The sequence below is a fragment of the Dreissena polymorpha genome, chromosome 1 (assembly GCF_020536995.1).
Source record: "Dreissena polymorpha isolate Duluth1 chromosome 1, UMN_Dpol_1.0, whole genome shotgun sequence".
Lineage (NCBI taxonomy): Eukaryota > Metazoa > Mollusca > Bivalvia > Myida > Dreissenidae > Dreissena > Dreissena polymorpha.
Window position 1 is genome coordinate 107,528,225 of NC_068355.1, and position 13,163 is coordinate 107,541,387.

A 13,163-nucleotide genomic window follows, 5' to 3' on the forward strand; every position below is an offset into this window, starting at 1 on the left:
CTCTCATTGGCCAATTACAACGATGATCCGCCTTAAGACGGGCTTTAGGTGGGTAAAGAGATACATGACGTTATTGACAGAGGATCAAAAACCGGCTCTCACAATTTTCGGCTTAGTCAATATCGCTTTGATATTTATCCCACCAGAAAACAGTAAAAAGTTTAGGGTAGGCATGGTCAATAAAAACTTTAGGGTCGGCGCATTTTCCTAGGTAGGGTCAGGTGACCGGAATCACAACATTTATTTTTTTACGCCTTACCTGTTCATGTTTTGTATTTATTGTGTATTGTATTTCATTATATAAACTATGGCTGTGTGTGTTATCGTTTATTAAATACTATACATGAATAATAATTGATAAATAAAAAGATCTTTGTGTATGTTTAATGTTTCAGTACATGTACAAAAAACAAATTAAAAAATCCTGACGATTTATTTACATGCTAGCGCAGTGTCATCGTTAACAGAGATTCTCTTAAATTTTTGCCCGTTATCAGAAAGTCTACGGAAAGCACGTTTTTTACATGCTGCGTATGACGCAATAAAACATTTCTTTGTTCATGTATCGTAATGCATTCAATCTAAATTTAAATTCGCTCGTCCAATGAAAGCTGTGTCCCATATTGCACTGTACTATTTTTCTGAAAAATATCGTAGACATATGAATTTGTTTATGAAATTCGTAAAAATATTTCTTGTCATAAATGTTTAACATTATTTTTTTGTTAGTGATGTTGTAATTATATTGGATTATCGGATAAATGTGCACATTAGAAAAGCGGTATGTATACTGTTATCCTTCGATTTGGTTTATTATATGCATGCATTTGCGGATGACAACAGCATGACATTGACAATACACAGGACCTATATTATAGGCTATACTATGCCTGTTTTTATAGCCCCCGTAAATAAATAAGCTAAAAACTTATAACGCTGTCCGTTTATAACGCTGTTGCATTAATGGACCTGTCATCCGCGTTATATTGGAGTTACAGTGTAATTTAAAAAAACTGCCAATTGCGAATTAGGCGGACATATACTCTTTTACGTTGCTATGCGCAGCTGTCACTTACATCATTTTAAGAAAAAGATGGCGGATAATACAGAAAAAAATTGTGACTGCAAAAATGGCAAATAACGATCTAATTGACTATGCAGATCATACATTTAGAAGGGATTAATGAAATGCCTGTCATAATAGAAGATGATTAAAACATTTTAGACACCAACAACATATTTATTAGTAATCTACTCAGTAGATGCATTTTACGCAAACGAGTGTTTATAAGACAAACATGGTTTCATTTATATTTTAGAAGATCTATGTGTAATCAGATTCATATAAATATATTGCTTTACTATGTTTGTCATGCTGTACAGTTTACTGAAACAGCATGGAACTTTAATGGAAGACATTGCAAGGTAAATATATTGATATTAATTAAAGTAATTAAATGCATTAGTCACAATTAAATGTACTTGCTTATATTTTTATGTTTTTCTCTCAACTTTTCCCTAAACTGTGTGTTAAAATGCCCTTTTTGAATGTAATGCGCAATGCCCATTTGCCCTCCTGGGAAATACACTATCAAAGTATCAGTGGTTTTAAAAATAAACTGTTTGCTTCTGTAATTGAATTTTGTTATTTTTGGCTTGGAGATTTGAAATACAATTTCTCTAAAAATGTATTTGTCTGACGTTTCCAGTGCTAAAAGATCTTTTCGCCGAAGTTCCCTAGGATTATATTATCCGATTTTTTTTTATCCGAAAAAGGATCAAAGTCAACATACTTCTAATTGCAAGAAATCCTTTTCCAATTCATCCCAGTCTTGAAGCCTTTCTTTTAAAACGTCATTTTGTATAAGAGCCGGTAGGTGATCATCATTAGAATCTGTTTTCTGGTCGTTTTCTTCCGTATTTACAGGGTCCATTTTCCGGCCGGATAAGACGTCAGATGATCTTTTGTCCAGAAATAAAAGGTTACGAAATACTAAGTAAATATATACGAGGACAAGTTACCGGAAAGTCATCTTTTTCACCACTCTCTTACACTGCGGTTAATTGTATGTTGAGGCACGAACAACAACTCGGCTAGGAGAATGCTTTTTCACATTTGATCTACGAGCTGTCTTTAAAACTACGAAATATTGTATGATTATATTGTAGAGTTGGAATAAATGAACATAATCATTATACGAATTTTTATGTCAATTGTCATCTGTTCATATTTTACATATTGAGTATCTAGGCTATTTATGTTACTTTCTGTATAATTGTACATTCTTTACTGCATGGGTAATGTTGTTTTTTGGTCGTATGGCGGCACATTAATTGCAATACTAAGGTTAACTATATATGCATTTGAGATCAACATTCTAACGTTTGCAATCAATAATTTCGTTAGACAAGATACAAGATACAAGATACAAACTTTTATTTCAAGTCGGTTAACAATAAATAACAGTATAACATTAGCTATGTATAGCTATTGACCGACACATATAAATAGTAATATGGTTATGTACAAGGCATAAATAAATAAATAAATTTTCATATTTCTTGTTAAAATATCAAAGGCATATTTAGTTTACTAACAAAGCACATGATAATAACTTAGCAACTATAAAATAACTAAGCAACTATATAATAACTTAGCAGCTATATAAAAGATATAAACACATAAAAAAGTAAGCTTGTAATTAAAACATAATTATTTACTTAAAGGATTTACAATAGTTGTGATGAAAGTATATTTACTTAATAATGATTAAGCTTATTTATAAAAAAGCATATATCACAGTGTGCATGAAACATAAGAAACATGCAAGCAACAAGCAGCCAAAATTTTAGCAACTTAAACAAGCAAGCAACAAAAAGCCAAAGTTTAAGCACTTACATATTCAATGAAAGTTTATTTTACTTATAATGATTTAACTTACATATTTATATTAAAATCAGGTTCGTTGCATGAGTAAAAAGAAAAGGGTATATCACAGTGTGCATGCAACACAAAAGCAAGCAAGCAACAAAATCTAAAAAATGTAGCACTTTAAACGAGCTACATGTAGCAACAAAAAGCCAAATAAAAAGTTTTTTCAAAAGTACTTGTATTTGGCTTATTAATCACTTTAAGCACTTTTTAAATACACAATGATAAGCTTATATCACAGTATGCATGAAAACATAGAGCATGCAAGCAACAACAAAAAGCAAAAATTTAGCAGCTATGTTTGATACATGCAATAGGAGCAGCGGCAGCTCTCACTGTCCCAAGAGCTAACCAAACTGGAGAACTGGTTGAAATGTACTTGGTCCCTGAAATGTTGGGGGAGAGAGTTCCACAGTTTGGCAGCCCCGAAACGGAAAGAGTTGATGCCGTAACTTGATGTTCTTACTTGGGGGATTTCAGCAGTTCTGGTGTATCTAAAAGAATAGGAATTAGATTTAAGATTTACAAGGTCATTAAGATAAATTGGAGTTTGATTATTGATTATTTTAAATGTTTCCAAAATAATTGATCTTAGTCTCCTAATTTTTAATGAAGGCAATTTTGACTTATTCAATAAATCGTCATAAGTTGAAACATAATCATCATAAATAAATCTTAATGCTCTCTCTTGAATTTTTTCCATTTTCTTTGTATTTACTTCCCCACAGTAATGCCATACTACAGGACAATAGTTAAAACTGGATAGGATAAAAGAATGATAGATGGTAAGTTTACCTAATTTACAAAGGTGTTTTCCAATTCTTTTCAAAACATTTAATTGCCTTGAGGCTTTTTTACATATGTTAGATATATGGCTATTAAATTTAAGTTGAAAATCAATTGTGACACCTAATAATTTTACTTCTTCGTCACATTTAATAGTGTGATTATTTCCAAGATTGAAGGATGTAATATGTTCTCTAGATTTTTTTCCAATGGCAATGCCTTGAAATTTATCTGGGTTGGCTTGCATTTTATTGTTTGAAAACCAAGCTATTAGTGTTTTGCTATCTTCTTCAAGAGTACTAACAACGTCTTTTAAATTCTGTCCTGAGTATGAAAGGGTGTTGTCGTCAGCATAATTATACAAGCTGCTATTTGAAATGAAATAAAAAATGTCGTTTATAAAAATGTTAAATAAAACCGGCCCAAGAATAGACCCTTGAGGAACTCCTTTGTATAGGTGTAAAAACTGACTATTTAAATTTCCCATACGGACACACTGTTTTCTATGTGAGAGGTAACTTTTTAGCAAATCGGTTGAGTGTTCGGACATACCATATGCTTTAAGTTTTAGCAGTATCAAGTCGTGAGGGAGACAATCGAACGCTTTAGATAGGTCCATTAAAATTGCAGCAACAAATTTATTTTCATCCAAGGATTTTTTCCAATCTTCTATTATTTTTAAAAGTGCAGTTTGGCAACCATACCCTTTCCTAAAAGCAGATAAAAAAGGGTTAAAATGATTGTTAAAATATGTTGTTAATTGTTCATTTATTGATCGTTCAAAGATTTTGGACAGTGTGGGTAAAATACTAACTGGTCTGTAATTTGCTTTATCTAAATTACTATTTTTTTTATGTAATGGTTTTACTTGAGCTATTTTAAGTTTATCAGGGAATGTTGAATAACTAATACTAGAGTTTATAATAACGGTTAAAGGACCAGTCAGAACAGGTTGAGCTGCTTTTAGCAATTTACTTGATATACCATCAATGCCTACTGCTTTTTTAGTGTTTAGTTTTCCAATTTGCTTTCCTACAAAATCTTCACTGACAGGGTTGAAGGTAAAACATTGATTAGGTTTGATATTTGAGGATATCATAGATATGCTAGGGTGATTTTCATCAACTGTTATGGATTCATTTCCTATGTTTTGTGCCACGTTTACAAAAAAGTTATTAAATATTTCCCCTACTTGTTCTTGATTAGTAATAAGCTTGTCATTTTCGTTTAGAATGGTGTCTTTATTGATATTACTGCCTTTGTTGGTTAAAAAAGGTTTGACAGTTTTCCAGAAATCCTGAGATTTGCATCCCCCTGTACACCTTTCAATGAAGTAATTATTTAAGGATTTACGTTGTATTTTGGTTACAAGATTTCTTTGTTGTCTGTAATTTTCCCAATTTTTTGTATTCTTGTTATTTAAATATTTGTTATGGAGCATTCTTTTTTTATAAATTGCACTTTTTAATTGTTTATTCATATATGGCACTGGTTTCTTTTGGACTTTTTTCATTTTAATTGGTGCATGTTTATCAGCTACATTTAAAAAGTGTTCCTCAAAAGTATTATAAAGTTTATTTACATCTGGTTCGTTAAAGTCGACACATGAAAGTTGTGTTTCTAACTCAGTTTGAAAAGAAATGATATCAAAATTTTTAAAACTTCTGTAATTTCGATATTCTCGTTTTTTGGTGGGTATGCTATGTTTTAGACAAAAAGATGATTTATGGCTAACTTTTCTTTTTCATTTCCAGGAATTCGGATGGTGATGAGAAGCACTCCTTGGGTTATGCATCAATTGTCACACAACTGGACGCCACTATTTGAGCGTCTTTCTATCAGCCTAGACCGAGCAAAGCTTTGGTATCGGGAGGTTACAAGCTCCCAGTACTGTAGTCAGCCCCCATGGCACTCACTTATTGACTCCTTAACAACATTGGACCCTACTATAAAGGACTCATCTTTAATTTTGTGAGTGAAGATAACAATAGACTTAAACTTTCGAAACTTTCTAACAACTTAACGATTCATCTTTAATCAAGAGCTTGCTTATTTATGCATACTCAAAGTAATCATTAGTTAACAAAGTCTTAAAGCCACACACCTTGAAATGAAAAACATGGCAATTGTAAATTTAAATATAAATAAGAAACATATTTTATCTATGCCAATTAGAATATATCTGGTGGTTCTAAGGTAGAATTCCGTCTTTTTTGCGCTTCAAAACTTAAGAATAATCGCGTTTGTCGAAATAGACGTATACGTCTAGAAATCCTTCTTTCGGTTTTAAAAGCGGTAACGTTTGAAAAATAATAAATTACTTGCTAACTAAGCTATAGATTTAATTTTATCTATGCCAATTAGAATATATCTGGTGGTTACAAGGTAGAAATCCGTCTTTTTTGCGCTTTAAAAAAAATCCTGTTTGTCGAAATGGACGTATACGTATAGAAATCCTACTTTCGGTTTTAAAATTAAAAAAAAAAGTTTATAACTTGCAAACTAGGCTATAGATTTAATGACAATTTTGCACACTTTCAAATTGCATCTATATGTATTGATTAACATGTATTTCATTTCAATGTGTGTGGCTTTAATAAAAGGGACATGTTTAGGAAATGGATTGATAAAAGTGTTTGGAATGCATTTTATTGGATAATCTTCACACCCTCACTCACAAATATATGAGATCAAATATACTAGTTTTAAAATAATGACCAAGTGGTAAGCACATGAAACTATCCTCAATGGCATTGGTTCTTGTCTAACATACTAACCAAGGTTCCACAAATTTGTAACATTTTATATGGCAGTTATGCAAATATAATGACAAGATATAAGCCTCTCAAAGTTTATAAGCAGGGTTATTTAGTATATTATAAATATTAAACATGTTGTGTGTTACTGTATTATTTTATAATCTTGCAAATAAAACTCTTATAACTTGCAGAGTGTAAGACTACATTGTATTGATTAAACATTTACATTTCAGTAAACCGAGATTTGCACTGCTTCCTATGGTAGTTCAAGAAAGACTGTTGCAGTTTATGCTATCAGAAGACTCGTGTATCCCTGATGGTGCTGTGCATGAGTTGTTGAGAGTGGTGCTGGACCATATCTCTGAGAATACAACACTTTGTAATCTTGCTGAAAAGCTTTGTGCACTTTCACAGGTACATTAAGCAATTGAGATAATGGTTCTTACAATGAGAACTGGAATTGGTTTGAAAGGAATAATATTCAACTCAGAGTTACTAGACATGAAACTTCATGGGTGTATAGATTTTAATGAGCAGAATTGCGAGTCATAAAAACAATAACCTTACACTTAATTATTTTTGATGATTATTCTGTTTATCAAGGAATTTGCACCCATCCATTTGCAAATAAGACCTTTGATTCCTTACTAATGCACATTATGCGACAGACAGCTGAAGCAAACACAAATATTTACTAATTTATTTTCGTGCACAAGTTGGAACAGGGCTTCAATTTGTCATTTTTTTGCAGTTTGTCAGACCATCAAATCTGCCAGTGGAGCCATACATGTCAAGTATGTAACTGTAAGCTGTATTCAATATAAATTAATGTATGATTTTTGACAAATAGGAGAGCTTTATTTCATTTTAAGTCAGTGCTTGTTTTTTAACCAGGTTTTCCGAAGGAAAAAACTGGTTATTAGATTGGCGAATGCGGGCGGGCTGGCTGGCTGGCTGGCTGGCTGGCTGGCTGGCGGGCTGGCGGGCGGGCGGAACAAGCTTGTCCGGGCCATAACTATGTCGTTCATTGTCAGATTTTAAAATCATTTGGCACATTTGTTCACCATCATTGGACAGTGTGTCGCGCGAAATAATTACGTCGATATCTCCAAGGTCAAGGTCACACTTTGAGTTCAAAGGTCAAAAATTGCCATAAATGAGCTTGTCCTGGCCATAACTATGTCATTTGTTCACCATCATGGGACGGTGTGTCGCACAAAAGAATCACGTCAATATCTCCAATGTCAAGGTCGCCACGACTAAAAATATATTTTTTTTAAAAACAAACTTACAAAGGGGGTTAATTTTGTTTGTTCATTTCAAAAGTTCAGTTTGAGTTTTCTCCCTTTATCAGATTTTTTTTTCACAATGAAAACCTGGTTTTGTGACAATTTTGTCCCTTGTTTTAGTTATTGACCATTTCTAATTGAATACATTTAATGGTGAAATAAATTGGTATCAATCAACTTAATGAAGTGGTTAATAAGGGGCAAACTGAGTTTTTGTCTGTATGTGTCCAAACATTTGTGACAGTAGTGAAAGTATTTATCATTAACATTTTGTGATTTGTAAAGTAATTTAGTTTTAAGTCTTTTAGTTTAAAATGTGTTACTAAAACAAAAAAATATTATTAATAAAAGGTTTGCTTTGATTTTTAGAGACATTGAAAATCCATATTTTTCTTGCAGCAAATGTGTGTTACAGTGTCATGGACATTTCACCAGAGAATGTTATCATCATCGATGATGATTCAGAGTCTGACACTGATCCAGCCCCTAAACAATCAAGACTAGAGATGGCTACTGTAGCAGTCAGAAATCAACCCATACTGGAGATGGCCACAGCAGTCAGTAAGAAACCAGGATTTGAGTCAGCTACATCAGCAGTGAGTAATCAACCAGGATTGGAAGTTGTGTTAGTAGATGGCACTAAACAAGAGGGAACGGATTTTCTTGATAGGGAAGCTAATGCCTCTCCACCAGGTATTCTAACCCAGTGGGCTGGTAGCCAGTCAGTGTCTTTCATAGACAATTTTGACAATAATGGAGTGGTTGCTGTGGACACGGACAACATCATAGCTTTTGCAAGTGCTCTTAAAGACACATGGCATAGTTGTGTTTCAAGTGAAATTCCAGATTGCCTGCAAGACATTACACATCTTTCAGCTGAAGAAATGGAGAAGCTCTGCACTTTTGCAGAATTTGAAGGGATGTCAGATGACTCAGTTTATCTTGCATGTCAGCATATGGGCACATTATGTGGCAGTATTAGTTTCTGTAATATATCATGCTTTCTTAGTATGTCACTGAAACTTAAAGTAAGTAAGCTTTCACAGAATGCTTCAAGAAAACTTACCAGTGCTATTATGTTAATGGCTGGAAAGTACCCCAAGCAATTGGTAGAGACTGTTATTATACCATGTTTGTTAGTGTCTGACATTAACTCATATCAATGTGACATAATAACAAAACTTTTGAAAGAAAACACAGATCATTCATTGTGTTCAAATCTTCTCCATGACATTGTAAAACACGAGTTTACAATAACTGAGAGCAACATTTGTGTTTTTCAAGCAATCTTGGAGTCTGGATGCGAGCTTACGGAAAGTGACATCACACAGTTTGTGTCAGTATGCAGCAAATCAGCAGGGGCCTTGGCAAACAGTCTTAAGTTTGGTAAAGTGCTGTTAGCAATTATATCTCACCATGGAAACAAAATTCAGGAAATACTGACAGAACTGGAAAATATAGTTTCCAAAAATAGAACTGTTCTTAAGAAGAAAATTTCCTCATTGCTTATTGCATTCAATAAATAACAAATGTTTGTACTGTTGTCTGTTACTTTGGTTTTATTTTCGAATGTTTGCGCTGCCTATCTTCTCCAATGAGGTGTTGGGTAGTAGATGCAACAGTCTAGTGGGATTTTCTCTAAGTTTAATATTAAAATAATACATATAAAGGAATATACATGTAATGCTAGTAAATTGTTTTTGTTGTATGTATCAGCAGATTGGTTTGTGCTAAGTGCTATTGCACTTGAGGTGCAGCCGCAAGTGTGATAAACAAGAGGGCCTGAAAGGCGCAAAGTCGCTCACCTGAGATTCAAAGGAACTGACCTGTTCTATGAAGCCCAAGATGTCATTAGAACAAATGTTCTCACCAACTTTCATGACTGGTGAACACCCTGGCAGCCACGTTTTTCAACAGACCAGAACCATTTTCATACACATCCAAGATATCTTTTGACCAAGTTTCAAAATGATTGGACGACAAATGAGCCTCTAGAGTGTTAACAAGGTTTTACTATAGCTTTATACAGGGCTGCCAACAGGAAATTAAAAAATCAGCTGAACATTTCACCGGGTGTCAAGGGGGCCGCGTGTGAAGCCCCCGGACGCTCCTGAAATCTCACTGATTTTTTTAAGGGCTAAACTCCATTTCCTGAATACTTCATGGCCTTTTATCCAGTAACTGAACAAGCAAAATATTGCTTTCATAAATTTATTAAACTCCGGAACCAAATTTCCACCACTACTCTAGTTCCCAGTAAAACTATGAAACATTTGTTGGAAAGAAGGGCATTGAGGCACCAGAAACAATTGAAAGGTCAGTCTAGAAAGCTATATTATTTAAACAATTTAAATGGTAGAAGATCAAGTTTGGTTGGGATATGCAAGTAGAAAATAAGCATCTCACGAAATCAAAAGGTTTCAGCTTTATTAACACAAAGGACTGTTACTGACTGTATTATGTTAATTGAAAAACAAACAACATAATATGACTATTAACAAAAAGGACTGTTACTGATTGTATTAAGGCAATGTTCTTTGAAAAAAAAAGAATATTAAAAAAAAAAAATGTAACTGATTGTATTGTGGCAATGTTCTTTGAAAAACAAACAACAAAATCTTTGTTTGCAACCCTTCTCAAAGCTAAATAACAAGGTATTTTACCAACCCTTGCAAGACTAGTGTCAATTACACAGATTCCCAGGTGGTGTAAAGAAAATATAACATATTGAAATAGATAATATCACTAACTGACAAGGATGTACATAATTTATAGTTATATATGCATTGAAGCATTTTAACTTGCAGTTCACTGAAGCCTCTTCTTTTTTGCAAGCTCTGTCAGCCTTTATTCCATCTTGCGCTTCTTTGCCCTGGCAAGTTCTAATTCTATGTGGTTTTCATAGTCCAATTTAGTTTCTGATTTCAGTTGTTCTTTCACAGCTTTCAGTTTCTTCTCAACTCCCATTGCATTTTTTTGTCTTCTTTCCAATTGTACCTTCTTGTACCGCTGTGCAGACAAGCGCATGTTCACACACAGATGCCGGTCAACGACTTTGTTGTTGTCAGCATCTTTCCTGTTGAAATATTCCAGCGCTGTTGTTTGTCTGGCTTTTAAAGCATATCGTACTGTTTGGTATGCACTGTACGTTCCAATCTCCATGCTTTCTGCTTTACTTCAACAATGTCTCCCAGGGAGTTGAAGGATGACTCAACAGCTGGCCCATGGAAAATAGACAAACCTGCAGCAGCAACTTTGGACAGTATTGGGTAGCATTTTCGTGCAGAGACCTTTGATCACCACTCTACCACATTACTTCTAAAGTTGTGAAGAGAGTCATCCACACTGTACTTGATGAGCTCCCTTGCTACATCAGCCTTTACACTCTCACTTAGCAAGTGCTTGAAATGATCCAAGGCAAGTTGTTTCAGCAGCTGAACACCTTGTGAGTCATTGGCTAGTGCCGGATCCAAGGCTGCAGTTATTTCAATGTCCTATTGTTGAGAGGGAGAGTTTTCTGCATTTGAGATGCACACTGGATGTAGACATCTTTGACCTGACTCAAGAAGATCTGAACAGGTGAGTCATTCTTAGAACTGGTTTTCAAGATAAGCTCTGCTTGTGCACCTACATAACATGATTTTAGTTTCAAGATCACCTCTGGATCATCTAATCTCATGACCTTGGCCTGTTTTGAAGTCAGATTTACAACAGCTTCGGATTTCATGAAGCAGGCCAGGAATTCTTTGAATGTCCTGAACTGTTTCTCGTGCAGTTGGTGGACCATGGTGTTGCTACTTTGGAATGTACAGACATACTGTTTCAGAATGTGCATGACAGCACAGTAAAATGACAATTGCAGCTTTGTTGTTGTATCTTTCAGCAAAACCTTTTCAATGATTCTCTTCTTTCTTTCTTTTCCATCTTGAGTCATTTTCTTTGCTGCAATTCGTTCATGAATGTCTTACAGTTTTCTTTGTCCTTCTTTGTGTACTCCTCTGCCTAAAAGTATTTGATCCACCACTTTTTTGTAGGTTTGTCTATCCTCATTCTTCATGAAGCTGTAGTAGAAGAGGACATATGCATCGAGCAGCATTGTTGTCTGTACTGACAAATCATAGGCAGACAACCATCTTTGAGGAATAAACCTCGCTGGTTTGCAGTAAGTCACGCCTATGACTGCACAGATCTGAGCTAACATTTCTGCATACTCCGAGCAGTACTGGAAGTCTGCATGTACAACATTAAATAATGATTCTAGGTACCTCGTGAAAGGCTCACACGGGTTTTTCAACCAACCTGAAACATTTTCAAACTCATCCAAGATATCATTGGGAAAAATCTTCTGACCAAGTTTCATGAAGATTTGACAATAAATGTGGCCTCTAGGGTGTTGACAAGGTTTTACTAAAGCAATATATACTAAATAGCCATATAAGAAAAAATGCCCCGACCCCTGGTAGCCATGTTTTTTTAAGCAACTGATACCATTTTCAAACATGTCCAAGATATCATTGGGACACATCTTCAGACCAAGTTTCATGAAGATCTGAAAATAAATGTGGCCTCTTAGAGTGTTTACAAGGTTTTACAAAAGCCATATATTGGAAAATGCCCGCCCCTTGGCAGCCTTGTTTTTCAACCAACTGGCATCATTTTCAAACTCTTCTAAGATATTATTGAGATGAAACTTCTGACCAAGTTTCATTAAGATTGGACAATAAATGTGGCCTCTAGAGTGTAAACAAGGTTTTACTATAGCCATATAAGGAAAAATGCCCCGCCCCTTGGCAGCCATGTTTTCCAAGCAAATGTAACCATATTCGAACACATCCAAGATATCATTGAGACCAATCTTCTGACCAAATTTCATGAAGATTTGATTGTAAATGTGGCCTCTAGAGTGTTAACAAGGTTTGACTATAGCCATATAAGGAAAAATCCTCGCCCCCTGGCGGCCATGTTTTTCAACCAACTGGCATCATATTCGAACTCGTCCAAGATAATTTTGGGATGAATCTTCTTACCAAGTTTCATGAAGATTGGACAATATTAAAATATGGCTTCTAGAGTGTCAACAAGGTTTCACTATAAGGAAATATGCCCCACCCCATGGCAGCCATGTTTATCAAGCAACCGTAACCATTTTCAAACTCATCAAAGATATCATTGAGACCAATCTTCTGACCAAATTTCATGAAGATTGGACAATAAATGTGGCCTCTAGAGTGTTAACAAGGTTTTACTATAGCCATATAAGGAATTAATGCCCGCCCCCTGGCGGCCATGTTTTTCTTTTCATGAAGATTGGAAAAAAAATGTCCTCTAGAGTGTAAATAAGGTTATACTATAGCCATATTTAGCCATATAAGGAAAAGTGCCTCAACCCGTTGCAAC

At 34.5% G+C, this 13,163-nt stretch overlaps 2 protein-coding genes across 5 annotated transcripts in view; one reads left to right on the forward strand and one right to left on the reverse strand.

Annotated features, from left to right (window-relative positions):
• LOC127843258 (ion channel TACAN-like) overlaps nt 1–1,987 on the reverse strand; it is a 39,902-nt gene extending 37,915 nt beyond the window's left edge. Inside the window, exon 1 of the mRNA XM_052373129.1 lies at nt 1,794–1,987. Coding sequence (XP_052229089.1) covers nt 1,794–1,934 — 141 coding nt within the window. The 5' untranslated portion in view covers nt 1,935–1,987. The remainder of the gene's footprint in view (nt 1–1,793) is intronic.
• On the forward strand, nt 1,976–9,304 carry LOC127843214 (uncharacterized). 4 transcript variants are annotated; one of them, XM_052373091.1, is made up of 5 exons: nt 1,976–2,076; nt 5,473–5,689; nt 6,711–6,891; nt 7,229–7,271; nt 8,166–9,304. In XM_052373091.1, exons 2-5 carry the CDS (start codon nt 5,481–5,483, stop codon nt 9,290–9,292), a joined length of 1,560 nt encoding a protein of 519 aa, XP_052229051.1. In that variant the 5' UTR covers nt 1,976–2,076; nt 5,473–5,480; the 3' UTR covers nt 9,293–9,304. The 4 variants fall into 4 exon arrangements, with proteins under 4 accessions (XP_052229051.1, XP_052229049.1, XP_052229044.1 ...); XM_052373089.1 differs by having other exon boundaries at nt 1,976–2,066; XM_052373084.1 differs by having other exon boundaries at nt 1,986–2,152.
• Nucleotides 9,305–13,163: the final 3,859 nt, after the last annotated feature.

Bases quoted from the DNA above. Each gene is read 5' to 3' on its own strand.
- LOC127843214 (XM_052373077.1), top strand. The intron at 6,892-7,228 runs GTACATTAAGCA...ATTTTTTTGCAG, and splicing joins AGCTTTGTGCACTTTCACAG to TTTGTCAGACCATCAAATCT. The intron at 7,272-8,165 runs GTATGTAACTGT...TTTTTCTTGCAG, and splicing joins AGTGGAGCCATACATGTCAA to CAAATGTGTGTTACAGTGTC.